General features: G+C 35.4%; 1 protein-coding gene across 4 annotated transcripts in view; it reads right to left on the bottom strand.

Annotated features, from left to right (window-relative positions):
• The window catches only part of FKTN (fukutin), a 61345-nt gene that overhangs the window by 7350 nt on the left and 35917 nt on the right, over window positions 1–18078 (bottom strand). For 3 of the 4 annotated variants that reach the window (XM_081065252.1, XM_081065254.1, XM_081065253.1), the window contains exons 8-10: window positions 17642–17771; window positions 15359–15492; window positions 13613–13740 (exon numbers count right to left, since the gene is read on the bottom strand). In XM_081065252.1, the coding sequence (XP_080921378.1) occupies window positions 13613–13740; window positions 15359–15492; window positions 17642–17771 (392 nt within the window). The remainder of the gene's footprint in view (window positions 1–13612; window positions 13741–15358; window positions 15493–17641; window positions 17772–18078) is intronic. The other variant, XM_081065255.1, reaches the window with a different exon arrangement.

Genomic DNA, 18078 nt, shown 5'->3' with positions numbered 1-18078 from the left:
ACCAAAACGTTCCTTAAAAGTACATTGGATCAGTAAGTAAAATTTTATATATTACAAAGGGAAGTTCAAACTATCAGCTCTGTGAGATTTTAAGCTTTTCTGACAGCCCTATATCCTGTGTTGGTGTTTTCTGAAAAATGTTCCTTCTCTTCACAACATGGGAAGAACTTTTAGGAAAGAGATTTGAAGTGCCAATAGCAGAGATCACAGAAATTCAAAATATCAGAGGATTAAAGAAAAAAAAAGGAACAGGGGAAAAAAGCCAGATGTCAAAGTGTAATCATATTGTGCAAATGAGATCTAACTGGGATGTTCTCCAAGGAAAGGTCACTTTTCAGACATCCTGCTTTTGAATATCATGTTTTACCACCAGATGAACATAAAGCCATACATGAAAATGAGAGGCTGAACAAATTCTAAAGAAAGCAACAAGTCTCTTCTCCCCAAACCAATGGGTGCTGGCAGTTAATAGACAATCCCAGCTGTCTTCTGTGAAAAGTCAGCCACAGCAAATCTCATAGCTGAGGAAGAAATCAGATACGGCATAGCTCCACCATCTGCTGGTCCCACTTTTACTCTGCACACTCATATTCATGGAATTGCTTATTTTGTCATCAGACATATCCATCCATCACCAGCCTCCACCCTCCCCCATCAAATGCTGGTCAGCAGAATGTCCACCTGTCCCATCCTATCAAGTTGACACAGTGAAGTTGAAATGAGGCAAAAACCACGGTCTACCTAGTAACACAAGCCAGGAAATTTCTCTCTTAAATATTAGCCTCTATAGTCTCATCAAAGAGGTGAAAGAAAGAAAAATCATAGGTCCAGGATAGAAGGTAAATAAGGATACTACCCGTTTTACAAAAGCAATGTTTTGAACAACAAAAGATTTATGAACAAAACCAAAAGATTTAAAATACATAAACAGTATTAAAATAACTCAAAGACAATTTAATTCAAATGTTAATTTTTGTTGCTAAATAGAAACATCCCTAAACATTTTGTGGTTTTCTTTCACCACATAATTTTCTATCCATTCGGCCAAAAGAAAATTCCAGCAAAGATAAACAAACCATAAAATGTGAAAACTGACTGTAAAATGGGATTGTGGAGAAGGAAAGAGGGGTGAAGGACACAGAACAGCACACACCATGTACTCTGTTCAGGTTACCAATAAACAATGACCAATAATATGCCATGGGTGTGTAATGTGACTTTAGCTTTTAAAGCTAAGGTTCAGTTCAGCTAAGCAGTTTGTATTTTAAAGCTCTGATAAGAGTCCAAAATGTGAAAAGATTTAAATTCAGACTAAGCAACCCTATATCAGAATACAAATTCAAGGGATCTTATCACACACACAAAAATTCCTCTCATTCATTTTCAATTTCATACCACTCGTACTTCATTTTATTTTTGCATAAAACAGTAGAATTAAGAGTTAGCTGGAGTAGACCATTTTTCTCCCCTCACAGAGATGCTTAAAATCTGTAAAGGTACTTATTGGTGGTTGGATAATTTCATCAGTTTAATTATACAACCTATAAACACAATTACTAAGTGAAAAACACTGTTTTTATTATTACTAGTTAGCTCAGCTAAGTGAGCTAACCATCAATTACAAGTGACGCTGACACTTTTAAACCTAAGTTTGCATTAAATTCTGAAGTTGGAACAGTAGAGCCTTTTTTCAAAACAAGAATTTCCTACAAAACAACATAAATGGTTTATTCTCATTACTAATTTTGTCTCTTCTTTTAACTCTTAATTTCTTGCTCTTTTGTTAGTCCAGTGCCTAAGCCCTCTAGTATACTGCTTTATAAAAGCAGGAACAGCAACCATTCTTACGTCTTTTTCTTCTAATTTTAATAGAAAGGCTTCTAAAGTTTTACTATTAAATGTGATTTCTCAATGTAGGTTTTTGGTATAGTCCCTTTATCAGGTTAAAGAAATTCCAGATCCCTTTTATTCCAAGTTTACTAAACACCCCCTTTTTTCCTTTTTGATTAATTAGGAAATTTACCAAAAGTTTTTAATTTACCATCTACTAAAACAATCATAGTTTAAAATCCCTTTAAAATTTTAATCCTTTAATGTTGAGAATTATACTAATACACACTCCAAAATTCTAATCATTTGTTTCACTCAGGATATTTTTATCTGTGCTGAGACTTTAATTTCCCTCAAAAATTTTTTTGAGTACTGTCCAAGTCCTATATTGCTATCAGTCTCATAAAATGAGTTGCTTGAAGCAGTTTTTTCCCCCCTATTTTCCAACATAGGCTATATAATACAGGGAATAATCTGTGAAGGCATGGTAAAACTTTCTATGTCTTTTGGTAGGGAAAAGAAGGGAAAAGGAATATTTTTGGTTACTAATTCAATTTCTCTAACGAGTATAGATTATCTAGAATTTCTTGAGTTGATTTTGATACATGTTTTTTCCAGAAAATTTTATCATGTTCACATTTTATCTAATTACCACATTTACTGACTGAAGGTGGTCTGTAGCTTTCACTTTTGAGAGAATCAGTGTAACATGGTTAAGAGTCAACATCCTGGGTTTGAATATTGAATATTATTTTCGATTTTACTGTTTTTCTTGATCAATATTGCTAAATGTCCGTTCACTAGTTTTTATTTTTTAAAAACCAGCATTTGGATTTGTAGATCTTTGGTACTGGTTTTATTTCATTAATTTCTTCTCTTGGTTTCCTTCCTTCACTTTACCTTTATCCTTTTAACTGCATTCTACAAGTTTTGATATGTAGTACATTCATTATCTTTGAGTCCTAAAAATTTTATAATTCTCACTCATGATTTCTTTTTCAAATTCATTAGTTGTTAGGGAGGGCATTTTAAAGTTTCCACACATTTCAATGATGTCTTTTAATTGTTTTCAAATTCAATTCCATTGTGGCCATACTACAAGTATTCCATGTATTGACATAATCATGTAGGTTTTTCCCCTTTAATCTGTTAATGTGGAGAATTTTACACACACACACACACACACACAATTTTTATTAATCTTTGAAATTTACTAAGATTGCCTTTATGATGTAGTACATAAATCAACTTCTGTAAATGCTCCATTTATGGCATATAAGAGAGGACATTCATCATTTGTTGGGTGAAGACTTTTATAAATATCAAGTCGATCAAGCCTGTTAATTTTGTTCATATCTTCAACAATTTTATTAATTTCTTCTTTGTTTGAATCAGCAGTTTTAAAAAGTATATGAAAATCTCCTACCATAATGGTGAACATGTCAAATATTCATTAGAATTTCATCAGTTTTTGATTTATATATTTAAAGGCCATATTGTCATACAAGCTCATATTGAGTCATACAAGCTCATGAATATTTTTTCTTCGTGGTGGGCTGTTTTTTTGTAAAATTGTATAGTGGGCCTTTTCATCCTTTAATATTCTCCCCCATAAAATTCCATTTTGTCCGATACTAAAATTAAATATAGTACCAGTTTTCTTTTGTTAATAATATCAGGGTATACTTTTTCCATCCCTATAATTTTCAACCTTTGTGTGATTTTGTTTTAGGTGTGCCTCTTGCCAAGCATTATAAGTAAATTTTGTTTTTCTATCCCGTTTGATAAACTATGTCTTTTTATAGGTTAGCTTAATCTATTAACATTTATTGTAATAAATTATACATCTGGATGTGTTTTGAACTCTAGAGCCAGACTGCCTGGGCTCAAATCCTGGCTCCACCACTTATTAATTGTGTGACCTTGGTCAATCTTTTTGTGTCCAAATTCCTCCTTTATAAAACGAGGATACTAATACTACCTCAGAGAGATGTTAGCATAGAATGAATAAATATATGTGAAGTGCTGAGCAGTATTTAACACATACATAGTAAGTGCTATAACAATGCTGACTGTTGTTGTTATATGATTATTTTTACCTGTTTTCAGTTTATCATGCTTTTTCTTTGACCCACATTTCCTACATTTGGATTAATAAAGGTTTATAAATTCTTTCATTCTGCTTGTCTGGAAGTTTTCAATATTTCTATCTACTAGTAGTTACTGTCTGTAATAATTACTTTTTATTTTTTAACATACAAACTTCACTACAACATTTACTTATAAAGACTAAATGTCTGCAGAATTTCTATGCTCTTTATAAACATGTAATTTTGTATACTTTACTCTTGAACACTTGGCAAATCACCTCCTTCAACTTATTTTTAACATTTGTGTGTGTTTTTTTAAATAGTCAATGGCTAACAAATTTACTGACTCATTTTATCCAATTCTGTGTTCAACATTATTTCATACATATCATGTCTTCCTTCTGGGTTCTTTAACAGGTCTTTAAGTGTGGCTCTGTGAGACATAAACTTTCACAGTCTTTGTATACATGTAAATGTCTTTGTCTTGACCTCAGTCTTTTTTTTTTTTTTTTAAAGATTTTATTGGGGAAGGGGAACAGGACTTTATTGGGGAACAGTGTGTACTTCCAGGACTTTTTTCCAAGTCAAGTTGTTGTCCTTTCAATCTTAGTTGTGGAGGGTGCCATTCAGCTTCAAGTTGTTGTCCTTTCAGTCTTAGTTGTGGAGGGCGCAGCTCACCTCCAGGTCCAGTTGCAGGGAGTGCAGCCCACCATCCCTTGTGGGAGTCGAACTGGCAACCTTGTGGTTGAGAGCCCGCGGTCCAGCCAACTGAGCCATCTGGGAGCTCAGCGGCAGCTCAGCTCAAGGTGCCGTGTTCAATCTTAGTTGCAGGGGGCAGAGCCCACCATCCCTTGCGGGACTCGAGGAGTTGAACCAGCAACCTTGTGGTTGAGAGCCCACTGGCCCATGTGGGAATCGAACCAGCAGCCTTCGGAGTTAGGAGCACGGAGCTCTAACTGCCTGAGCCACCGGGCCAGTCCCTCTTGACCTCAGTCTTGACTATTAGTTTTAACTGTACGTAGCATTCAAAATTGACAGTTGTTCCTCCTCAGCTTTTGGAAGATGGTACTGCATTATCTTCTGGTCTCTATCGTTGCTGAGGTATATTTGCTGTTCCTTTGTGAGCAATTTATTTTCTCAGGTAGCCTGTAAACTATTTTGGTTTTGATAGCATAGTTTCCTTAAGAAGTTTCTACATATAGATTTATTATTTATCCTGCTTGTCTGTCCTAAATTTGTAAATTCTCTTTAAATACTGCTTCTTTGACATTTACTCCAGTTTCTTTTAGCTTAGCTATGTCTTTAGACATATTCCTCTGTTATCTGTGTTTCAAGCAAAGGAATGTGACAAAGTGAGCAATTACTGTGCCACAGTAATTATTAGTCATCACCAACAATTCTGCCCATAAATAGTTTTCTAAGAATTAGAATCAACTCATGAAAACCAAAGTTACAGTATGCTAGCTAACTAGCATTTTTTTTTAACTGTCTCTTCCATTAAACCTCTCCCATTTCCACCACCAATTATTCAGAAGCTAAATGGGTAAAAGAGGAACGGCTTTACATACTTTTTAGAACCTAGGTTAGGATGGAGTCTCTCTGAGGTCTTTACTGATCCCATACGCCACTTCTATCCCAAACTCCTAACATATAATCTATATATATAGCATATACAGCTTTTATAAAGTAAAATTCTATCCATTGACCCTCATTTTTCCAGTGACTTCCACTGTAAATTCAGTGGTTCTGTCTATCCTACTGACTTTTAAACTCTGCCATGCGATCTCCATAGGACAGAATGAATGGTTCATCTGTACCACAGGAGAAACAAGAAGAAATCTGTATCATCAGTGAGTAGACAAATTAAAGCTTGCATGAATAGTTATCATTTAACACCTGAATGCACATGCAGAATAACCACATCAAAAACTATCGATTTAAAGCCTGCACAAAACTTTTAAGGCCAGAGGACAGAGCCTCAGGACATTTTTATTTCTAGTGCATAACTTCCAAAAAACTAGATCTACTCATACAGCTCATCACCAACCAACCAGACTCCAGCTGTGCTTGCTTTCTCTTACACAATTTTTATTGGATTTCTCTTTGAATAATAGACAAGGGGAAAAGGAGGTTAAATTATGATTTCAAATTAGATACTAAATACACAAGGCTTCTTTTAGATTTCAGATTACCCAGTTTGTCCAATAAAATACAAAAGGCTCAAAGTTTATCACTGTAATTAGGTCTGCCTTGATCAAATGCATGGCTTCTGGACTCAGGTATCCCTGTTTCAACTTGTAATCTTGGGCTCTTTTCTCTGAGCATTGCTTTTCTAAGTCATAAAATATTTTTTGTTTTCTTTTTTAACCTTTTAAATCAACTGTTTTGAGATGTAATTTACATATAATGGAATGTACCCATTTTAAGTTTTGACAAATACATATACCTTGTTAACCACTACAATAATCAAGATAGAGAACATTTCTACCACCTTGCTTCCCAAAGTTCCCCATACTTTTTGGCAGTCAATCCACCCCAGCCCCTGGCATTCACTGATATTGTTACATTCGTGATTGGTTTTGCCTGTTCCACAACATGAAATAAATGCAGTTACATCGTATGTACTCTTCCTAATTGACTTCTTCCACTTAGCATGTTTTGGAAATTCATCCATGTCGTTCGTTTCTCTCTATTGCTGAGTCCACTGTTTGAACATACCATAATTTGTTTATCTGGTCACCATAAGGTGTGCATTTGGGTTGTTTCCATTTTTTGGCTACCATGAATAAGACTGCTAAAAACATTTGTGTACAAGTCTTATCATGAAAATATGTTCTTATATCTTCCCAAATACTACCTTATAGAATATTTTATGGAATTATATTCAAACAACAAAGTTATGGCAGTCTTAAAAATATAATTTATTTCACATAAATATATAATAAGATCTGGTATTTATTAATTCTGAGGTAATCTCTTAAAAAACCAAATAAAAGAAGCTTACTATATAAATAATTGCCACTTCTGTATATTGTATAAGTATACAATTACCACATAACATGCATTCAAAGCTCTTCCCTCAATGACTCAGTTTTGCTCCTCCTACACAGTAAAGATTCGGAGGTATAATTAAGGAGCCCTAAGTCACAATCTCTATGTTGTAAAATATGAAGGCATAAACTGAGATGTGGTATCATCTGTGAGATCATTTTTAGAAAAGACAATGTTTTAAATATACTCACTTAAAGAAATTATTCAAATTTGCCTTTTTAGCTTCACAGCTGTAAGTACTAAAAAAAAAAATGTGTTTTTCTGAGAGCTAGAACTACAGAAGCATAGTATCTGTGAAGCTGAGAGAACCTACGATGGGGATTCAATGACTAACTCTAGTCCTTAAGCCTTATGAAGCCGAGTGACTGAAAACAACTGGGGTGACTTAACTTTACTGCTTTGGTTCTCCACAGGTGGTAGGCTGGATCAAGTCATCAACCTGGTGTCACCCTATCACCTTCACAAAACACTAGACTGCACTTAAGAGGACCTGATTTTAGTTTCAAGTATGGCTTGGGTCTCACTCAGCTAGACAGATTTATCAAGCTTGATTCTATCTATAGCTCAGGACAGACAAATCAGCAATAGTACCCAAATAAAGCATGCAAGAGGTAAAGGGGGGAAAAATCTATGGAAATTCAGAGGAAGTGGAGATTATTTTCAGTTAGAGGTACCGAGGTGCAATCAAAATGGAGTCAACTCAATGTCCTTGCAAGAACTGGGACATGTGATGATGTATAATAATCTGGTACCACTAGTGAGATGCTTAAAATCTTGGACTAAAATCAAGATTCAAAAGGCTGAGTGTCTAAATGCAATGTGGTATCTTGGATTAGATCCTGGAACAAAAAAAGGACATTCGTGGAAAAACTGGTGGAATACAGATAAAGTCTGGAGTTTAGTTAATTGTAACACACCAATGTTGGTTAATTAGTTTTGACAAATGAACCATGGTAACAATATGTTAACATTAGGGAAACTGGATGACTAGTATACAGAAACTCTGTATTATCTTTGTAACTTTTCAGTAAATCTAAAATTACCACAAAATAAAAAGTTTACTTAAAAAAATTAGGGGAAAAAAAGGCAGGTAGAATAAAGCATGCTGACAAGGAAGATTGAGGAGGCCTGTACAGCTACTGAGAGTCTTAAGGAGTCAAAGGAAAAACAAAACACTGAGGAACAAAATGTTATACTATTACTGGTATTAGAACATTGCCCATGCACCCTCTATTTCTCAAAAAGCACAATCAAACAATAATAATAACAACTCTATTTCTAGGAATCTATTCAGGAAAACAATCCCTAATAAAGTGTTTACTTTATGTACAAAGATGCTCACAGAATTTTCTTAACAATAAGAGAACAACCTAAATAGAAAAAATGATAAAGTAGATGTATTATTAGGCCTTTTCGTATTCCTCCTAAGTCTACCTAACAAATTTCTCTATTGTTAAGCCACACTTCCTGGCCGTTGCTTTTAGATAGAGTTGATTTGGTATCTCAACTATTCATGACATATACAGTCATGTGCTGCTTCCTGATGGTGAGACATTCTGAGAAATGTGTCGTTAGGTGATTTCATCACTGCGAACATCCCAGATTGTACTTACGCAAACGTAGATGGTATAGCCTACTACACACCTAGACTGTATGGTATAGCTTATTGCTACCAGGCTACAAGCCTGTGTAGCATGTTACTGTACAAAACAGCAAGAGATTAAGTCAAGCACAGAGAAAATGATGCAATCAAGAGACCCGGTAAACATGAGATGTATTAGGCTGCTGCCGGCACAACACGGCATGCTGTTCTACAGTAACCTTTTTGTTTTGTTTTTTTTATAAATAAATAGAAAGAGTACACTCTAAAGTAACAATAAAAAGTATAGTATAGTAAGTACATAACCCAGTAACATAGTTATTTATTATCATTATCAAATACTATGCACTGTACGTAACTGTCTGTGCTGTACTTCTGTATGACTGGCAGTGCACGTGTGTTTACACCAGCATCACCACAAACACCTGACTGATGCATGGTACCACAACGTTACGACAGCTATGAGCCACTAGGCAATAGGAATTTTTCAGCTCCGTTATAATCTCACAGAACCACCACTGCATATGAGGTCCGCCACTGGAGGGAGTATAGTAAGTCCTCATTTAATGCCGTTGGTACATTCTGCCGACTTCAAGCAAAACGATGTATAAAGGAACTGATTTTACCATTGCTAATTGATACAGACAAGAGTTATGTTCCCACAGCATTTCATCAATGTTATAACAAAATGATGTTAAAAGAAACAAATGTTTTCAAGGACCTGCTCATTAACAATATGACAGAGCTTGTGGTGACAATAACACTGCATATGGATAAGAACATGGGCTCCGAAGTCATATGGTCTTAGGTCTGAGTCTTAGCTCTGTCTTAATTTCCTCATCCATAAAATGCAGGTGACAATGATAAAAATCTCCCTTATAAACTTGTTGTGAGGGTTAAGTGAGACGATGCAAATAAAAGCTTGGTACATAGTAAATACTCAATAAAAGTTCATTTTTATTATTCCCATTGGTATTATCTCTCAAACTTTTGGCCTCTACTTATATCAGTTGATTCAGTGGGGAAGGAAAGAAATAACCCCAAGAAATATGGGCAGCATCTATAGGAACTGTGAAGCTGTGGAAAAGAAACTTCACATCCGGGAGGCATAGTTACTATATTCACCACTTTTTATTACTGGTGATTGAGACTCTGCAGAAGAAAAATAAATATAAAAAATCCAGACAATATATAAGAATGGGATTTAAATTTGAGGTAAAAGAGGGAATTTAGGAAAAGGAGTGACAGACTGAGAACTAAGGATGGAATGAATATGAGATCTGGAAATAAAATGCTTGCCCAGAGAATAACTAATCCAAGTTAGCACTGTGTGAAGGTGCTATGCTTTGTGCCAGAGCTACACAGCAATAGTAATAATAAATAGTAAAGATAGTAACAGCAGTAGCTAATACCTATATAGTAGTATTTACTAGGTGCTAGGTACTGCTCTAAATGCATATTATTAACTCATTTAATCTATTAACTCTTAGAAGAAAGCATTTAGGCTTAAGAGTCTAAACAGGTCTGGAGTTAAATCTTAGCCCTGCCATTAATGGTAAGATGACTTTGAGTGAGTTACTTCACTTCTCTGAGCTTTAGTTTCCTCATATCTAACTGGGAGTAAAAACACCTAACCCACAGGATAATCTGAGGATTATCTGAGATTATAAATACAAAGTGCCTGATATCTAGCAGATACCCTGGTAGCTATATCTTTATTACTGCTGTTACTATGATAATTAAATCTGAGAACCCAAAACATCATTCTGAAGGCATAAAGTTTTGAAAGAAAGAACTTTTTTCTTCCTTCCTGAGTTCCTTTTCAACCTTTTCAATAAATGGTAAGCATTCTATATTATTAAGCTTTTCTCAGAATTAACTATACATGAATAAAAAGTAGAATATTATGAAGATAGAAAGAACCTTAGACTAACTTTAAAGGTTGTTGTTTTTTTTCTTTTTCCTTCTAGGAATAGTAGTGGTGAAAATACTACAGTTCCTTTAAGTAAATAGTGTTGAAAAGAATGAAAATGGCATATGGTTGGGGGAATCTTCCAAAGAAACTACGCAGCCATCCCCTGTTCTTTTCTCTGCCTTTTAAGGTCACGGTAACATGATAGAAAATCTGGGACTCACACCATCTGTCCAGACAGTTCTAGCACTGCTCATTTCTCTTCTTAAATAATCAGAACACTTCACACTTCCCAAACACTGCTACCATAAAGAGCACTTAAAGCAGGATGAAAGCAGCTCTTACGATCCAGAAATATAGTGGTTAGAAATGAACAGTTCTTTCAAGGTTTGTGGGTTTCAGATCATGTCAGTAAGAAACTCAAGCCTTGGAAGGAAATTTAAGAAAAACAGGATTATCATACTGGCTGTAAAAATTATCTTTCTTAGAAAAATAAAAAGGTGACATTCTGATATGAATTCTCTAAGAGTAGGTCTGTCTAGCAGTTTAATATTGAGATAACTAGATAGGTTCCTAATCTGTAAATTTCTCACAAGATTAAGAAGAGGAATAGTTTTCTTTACCACCACTACTACTAGTAGAATTAAGAATAGCAGCTAATCCTTTCTTAGCACTCAAGACATGCTTAATTCTCTTCAAAACGCTTTTTGTGTATTAACTCATTTGATCTTTAAAACCACTCTCTGTAGCAATTTCTATTATTATCCCCATTTTACATTTGAGGAAACTTAGGCACAGAGAGGTTAAATAACTTTCCCAAGGTAATAAATCTAGTAAAATGTAGGGCGGGAAGTCAAAAGCAAGCAGTCTGACCGTGCCTTTAATTTCTATAGTATACTACCTTATAGTTTTTTAAAAAGATTCTAAATAATACATTAAATTTGGCATCTTTATCGTGCTTTGAATAAACAAACTGTAAGTGAATATCAAAAACACCCCCCATTCACCAGTGCCAATTATATATTCATTTTTTTTTTTTTTTTTTTTTTGTTGAGAGCCCACTGGCCCATGTGGGAATCGAACCGGCAGCCTTCGGAGTTAGGAGCACGGAGCTCCAACCGCCTGCGCCACCGGGCCAGCCCCTATATTCATTAACTTATTAATTTCTGTCTTATAATAAGAGCTTACCCAACATAAATGTGTTTGCTGTTAAAAAGCAAAATAATATTTTATAATAAATGAAAGTTTCAAGAATATGCTCTGGGGTCAATGTCAATTTGGGGATACTGCATGACTTTGAGGAAAAGGTTTGGATTACTCTCAAACCTCCAGAACTAGTTGAACTATACATGAAGACAGACACCTTGCCTTCAAATAAAGATTCAGCGATCGCAGTAGGGTATGTCAGCGTACCCAGGAGAAACCAGGCTGAGTGTGGAATTCCTCTTCTGTGTTACAGAACATTCCTCACTATGTCCAATGGCTCAAAGGTAGTCAATGACAGAAGCCCCAGTCTGAGCAAGGTGGTGAGGTAAATTTATGTGACTGGTTACATAACTACCATAACGACAGTAATGATAGTAATCACATTAATACTCAGTATTAAAAATATTAAATAACAATAATAGTGATAACCACCACTTACTTAATAAACGCTAAGCATTATGGTAAGTGCCTCATATTGTCAGGTGTTTTAGGGAGGCAGCGGGGAGAAGTGGTTCAAAGTATGAACTCTAGAGACAGGCTGCGGTCTGCCTCCTTCACTCATTTGCTATGTGATCTTGAACAAACTACTTAAATTCTCTGTGCCTCACAGAGTATCTACCTCTTAAGGTTGTTTTGAGGGTTAGGTGTGCTAATACATGTAAAATGTTCATAATAGTGCCTGACACATAGTAAGTAGCACTACCCCAATTTAATAAATGAGATTAATGTTCGGAAAAGCTAGAGGCCACACGTAGGTGGAGCTGAGGTTTTCTGGTTTGCCTGACTCCAAAGCCCCTGCTCTTCACGTTCTCCCATTCATTCTCACTCTTTCAGAACTGAGAATAGACCAACTGCATCATAAAGGAAAGCACAGGGCGGCCAGGTGGCTCAGCTGGTTAGAGCTCGAGCTCTGAGCAACAGAGTTGCCGGTTCAATTCCCGCATGGGATGGTGGGCTGTGCCCCCTGAAACTAAACATGGAAAACGGAGACTGGACTTGGAGCTGAGCTGCGCCCTCCACAACTAAGACTGAAGGGCAACAACTTGACTTGGAGCTGATGGGTCCTGGGGAAGATCGCACTGCTCCCCAATAAAGTTCTCGAAATACACATTGTTCCCCTTCCCCAGTAATATCTTTAAAAAATAAATAAATAAAGGACAGTATAGTTACTCTCATGTCATTTTCGTCTTTTCTCATCAAGGAGTTTTACTATGGCAGCATTAAAAAAAAAAGTTTAAAATGGCAATCTAACACATACTGTATTCCTTCAGTTCTGAGACACGACCCCCTCCCCCCAATTTTTTCATCTGTGAATCATGTGTCTTACAATTATAACTAGCAGTGTTTTTCCTTTCTTAGAAGCACATAAAATAAGGGTGCAATCTTACAATCTATATCATCTTACATTTGACAAAATACGGTTGCTGTTCAGCCCAATGAGCATCTTTTGAGGGCTAACCCTTGTCTATGTTGAAGGCACATAGTGCCTGCCCAGCACTCACGGTCCCAGCCCCAATCAATCCAAATTCCTCACTTAAACAGCACTTCACCTTGACTGTCTCCTTACTGACCTTTACCCATGCCCATCAAATTATCAAGCTCCTACAAGTCGAACAGCGAATCAGTTTTCTGGGTCAGACTCTGAGCTTGGTTTTCGTGTTCCTTGTTTTGGGTTTGTCTTTCTGATGACTCAAGGGCTTCGAATTATAATGAATCTTTGGACTAACAAACCCAGGGACACTTCCTCCTTACAGACTTTCCTGACTGGTAGTCCTCGCTTCACAAACACAACTGGGTTCTGTGGGCAAGCAGAGAAAGTAGTACCTAATAGTGGAGCCTTGACAGAGCCTTTTCTCCCCCGAACCTTGTGAAGTTATTTCTATAGTCCCCCTCCCCCTTTATAAGTGTTTATCTGATTCATACTTAAATTTTTTTCCTGTTTTGGCCTGAGTGCCTCCATTCCACATATGGTCAGTCTCTTCATAGAAGAAAAAAATGTCAAGTTTTACGTCATCTTTTCCCTGGAAAGAGAGTTCCAAGCTGTCTTCTACCTAGAGGGAAGATGAAAACGTTCAGAGACTGAAACAAAAGAAATACACATTTTTAATTTAGAGCGATAATATTTTATATAGAGAGAGTACGGATTTTAAATACACGTTTTTTCAAGTTGGAGCAGCTCTGAAATTGGGATGCATCAGTAACACGCCATCATTTGATTTCTTCCTGAAATGCCTATAAAAAATGTTGCTTCCGACAACTGGTGACGACTCAGGGTAACGACTTACAGCAGTGAAATTATCACTGTGTGGAACATCCTGCTCCTGAGCCCCTTTCTGACTAAAGGAGGGAAGGAACCAAAGAGAGATTACGCCCTTTAATATTTAATAATCAAGTGACACTATCAGGAAAAGAAGTTTCTCATTACAATCAATAAACAAGCTCTTAAGGAAATGTTGTATTCAAGACACCCGTATACATACCATAGATCAGTACATTATGTACATGACAAAAAGAGATGTTAAAAGTACAAAGACCTTTTGTTCTTTCTTTTTTAAGTGATGAAAGAGCAGTTTATTAGGAGAAAAAGTACACTCCAGAGGGATTGGAGCGGGCCTGGGCACAAGAATGGGCTCAAAGGCTCCAAGGTGCTGACTGGCGAAGACTTGGAGTTTTTATCCCTTTTTCTCTCTACAATGGGCTCACAAAAACTTCTGAGAATATTTCCCTAATGGTATGTATTCCACAAATAATTATGTTCCCATTGGACTTGGTACATGTCTGTTACAGCACTAATCACATAATAATTATTTATGCATTTTTCCCCCTTCTAATTACACAGTGAACTCCTCAAAGGTAAGGACTGTCACTGATACCTCTCTGTGTCCTGGGTGCTCAGCAGAGTACCAGGCATGGAGTGAGGGCTGAGGAAACGTTTGCTGAGTGACTAGAGTTCCACTGCTTTGATTTTGACCTCAGGAAAATATTTTATTAATTTTTTTGGTAAAGTAGAATGATTATGATGAGGGAAATAACTTTTCATACTTCTACGTGCTTTCCAAGACAACACCATCCTGGAGACAAAAAAATTAAGAGTGAGGTGACTGCAGAAGGATCATGGGGTTGGAGCACAGGAATCAAATCGTCTAAAAGAGATTTCATCTAAGCCACGATGACCTCTTCCTCATTGACCTGTGAGAAAACTGCTATGACCTAGGCCAGGCGAAATAAACAAGAAATTCAAGTACTGTTTGACATGAGTCTGTATTTGTAACCCGTAGGAATCAATGGAATGTTTCATGTTGACAGTGATAAGATGCCTAAGTGAGCATAAAATTAAATGACTCATGAGAAACAATGTAACTTCATGGTAGGGTAGGAGGGGTTCTTACTTATTATATTAATTGTATATTATATAATGGGAATAAATTCATTTGCAAGAATCCAAGATCTTTCTCTCCTTGTCACTGTCAATAGAAAGCCAGATTTTCTAGTTTTCCTTAAATAGTGCTGAGGTCACAAGTGGTAACAAGCTTCTGCTGAACTCAGCCTGGACAATATTTAGTGATAACATGATGCATGCAATATTCTTAACCATTTCTGAGTAGCTTAATATAAATTTTACTTTTGAGACATGTTACTTGTTCGGTAAAGCAGATTTTTATTACTCACCTTCCCAAATTTGTGTTTGAGTGGAAGTCCTGCATCCTGAAATGCTGAAATAATATTAGATTTGTAATCTTGTATAAAAATTCCTAAGTCAACATCTTTACTATAAGGAATGATACTGCACTGCCGATACCATCCTTAAAAAAAGAAAAAGAAGAAAACTTTTTTAAAAACTTAAATTTTGTGAGGGGTGCAAATATCTATTATGTTATTTTGTACACCTGAAACTAATAAAAAACACAAAACATCAGTATTGAAAAAAAAGAAAAAAACCTAAATTTGGAAAAAATTGTCATTATAATGAATGATCTTTGTACCAGTGGATTTTATTTCATAGGATTAGCTTTAGGATGCTTTATTAAAATTATTTTTAAAAAATTAAATTCCAAACTAAAATCTGTGATTATAGGACCCACCTGTTAAAGAACTCGACCCTTGGGGAATGGACAGATAAACAAAACAAAATCCTCCCTTCCCTTTCCAGCCCCTCCCCTCATTTTTACTGGCATGGGTACTTAATATACTCAAAAACTTTCATGATGTATTTTAATTTCTGAATAAACTATTAGCTTTAATAATGTTAACTAAGCCATCCATTTAAACAAATTAAGTTACTTTTGAGAATGTTTAATCAGAAACTTCCAATGATGAAGGCTGCATTTAAGATATGCTAAAAATATAATTTAATTCTTTTGCTTAAACAATATTCCTTTCCTGAATAGTAATTTCTAGAACTTAATAGCTCATTGAATAGCTCATATCCAATGGGTCATATAACAAAGAAGAGCAGTATCAACCTCAATTGTCAGCATACTGTCAAATGATATTTCTAGGTATTTGCTATGTATCTACTTCTCAATCAGGTACTATAGTAATGTTCTAAAAAAAGAAAAACGAAATTTATACTTTAAGATTACTAAGGACTCCTGAATCTCTCCTATTATCCTTCTATGCTTTCCATCCAAATTATTAAAAAAGTAAGTAAATGTCTGCAATTATCGTTATAGGTATCACTATCAGGCAATACTGTTTGGAAGTCTAAACTTTCATTTTATTTTAACATGGATCTTTAGAAGCCTAGGATAATGGAGTCTGATACCTAGTTTGAGAAAAGTCTACAATCCACATCTATCAAATAATCATAAACTATTAAAAATGGAAGCCTCCTTACTATTATCTAATCTAACTCCCTCATTTTGTAAATGTCCTTAAATCAAGAAAACCATGGTGCTAAGAACTCAAAACAAATCATGACAAATGATTAAGAAGTATTTCTGATGACATAGTCTATAAAACAATTAAAGTGAAATCTTTAAGCATATATCACATAAATGTGTGAGGTGTATTTCTTTGGCTTACTCGAGCTGTAAGCTCATTGACAGGAAGAACCGTGTGAATTTTCCACAAACACTAATAAAGAGGATAACCATATATCCTAGTTTATGCCTGTTGTACCAACATAATTATTAATGGAACTCCCTTTCACTCAAAAGTCTTTTGAATTAGAAAGTAAATTATACGATAATCCTATAAAAGCAGAAGCAGAATTAATTTTTGTATAAATACAGTTATAATTAAGGAAGAACAAATACAGTTATAACCAACTACAGTTATACACAAGAGGGAATAAACACAAAATTTAAGATTCTAAATAATTCTAAATTCCAAAGAAGTCTGATCTAGTGTATAGGAGAAAGAGATCCAGAAATCTTTCTCAGAGTCTAAGAGCAACTTGCCTAAGGACTCTAGAAAAGTCTACATTTCCCCACCTCAGAATGAACAGAATGTAGTGAGGCAGTAAAGTGCAATCAGTGATATTAAGACTAGTGATGATCTGGAAAATGTTTGTGAAAACCGTGTGACTCTCCCTTCAATCTTCCTCCCCTAGAAACTTTTGGTACAATGCAAGTTATTTGTATGTATAAGAAACTAAATAAATTTTTTTTAAGGCAACCGCACTCTTTGGGATGGAAATAACAAAATGCTAACTAAGGATTACTTGAGAATCAAATACAGTCTACATATTCTGCTATAAATTTTGCACACATGAATTATAATTTTTGGTAAGCACAAATATGACCTTTCTAACTCACTTTTATGTTTCTGAAATTATTTCTTTAAAGTAATCAATAAATCCTTACTCCATGCACTATGTTTATTCTATTTATAAATATGACATTTTGAGTATCACTGATATTTTGTCATCCATCTCAAGCAGTCACCCCCTAAAGCCACGAAAGAGAAGGAAATGACACAAAGACAAATGTGACGCAACAAGAATTTTACCTAAACAAGTTCCACTGCTCAGCCAGAACCGTACTCCCAATTTCTTTAATGTTTTGGCTGCGAGTTGCAACAATTCCTTTGCCCTCTTCCGAAAGGCCATGGCTTCCACAGTGTTATCATCAAGGTACTGCTACAGATAGAATAAACAGTCAGCTATTAAAGTCGTACCTAAATTGCTAGAAACATTTTTGTGACATCTAATTTAAACTTGAAAACTAGCCCCACATATTTTTCAATTATAAAAATGAAGTTTCAGAGTTCCCTGTTAGTCACATTTATTTTATAAAGACTAAAGAAGTAGATTCTAGGAGATACAAGTTAAACAGGAAGGAATATACCCAGGATTCCCAAAGGATGAGACTTACACCTTTATCAGTTCCCTCTTCCACTTTACAATTTATCAGACTGGACTAGTAGGGTAAAGGAAGGAATGGTGA

This window comes from Rhinolophus hipposideros (assembly GCF_964194185.1).
Source record: "Rhinolophus hipposideros genome assembly, chromosome: 11".
In the NCBI taxonomy this organism is placed as follows: Eukaryota; Metazoa; Chordata; class Mammalia; order Chiroptera; family Rhinolophidae; genus Rhinolophus; species Rhinolophus hipposideros.
The sequence above is the reverse complement of the archived record's forward strand: the minus strand, read 5'-3'. Positions and strand labels throughout refer to the sequence as shown.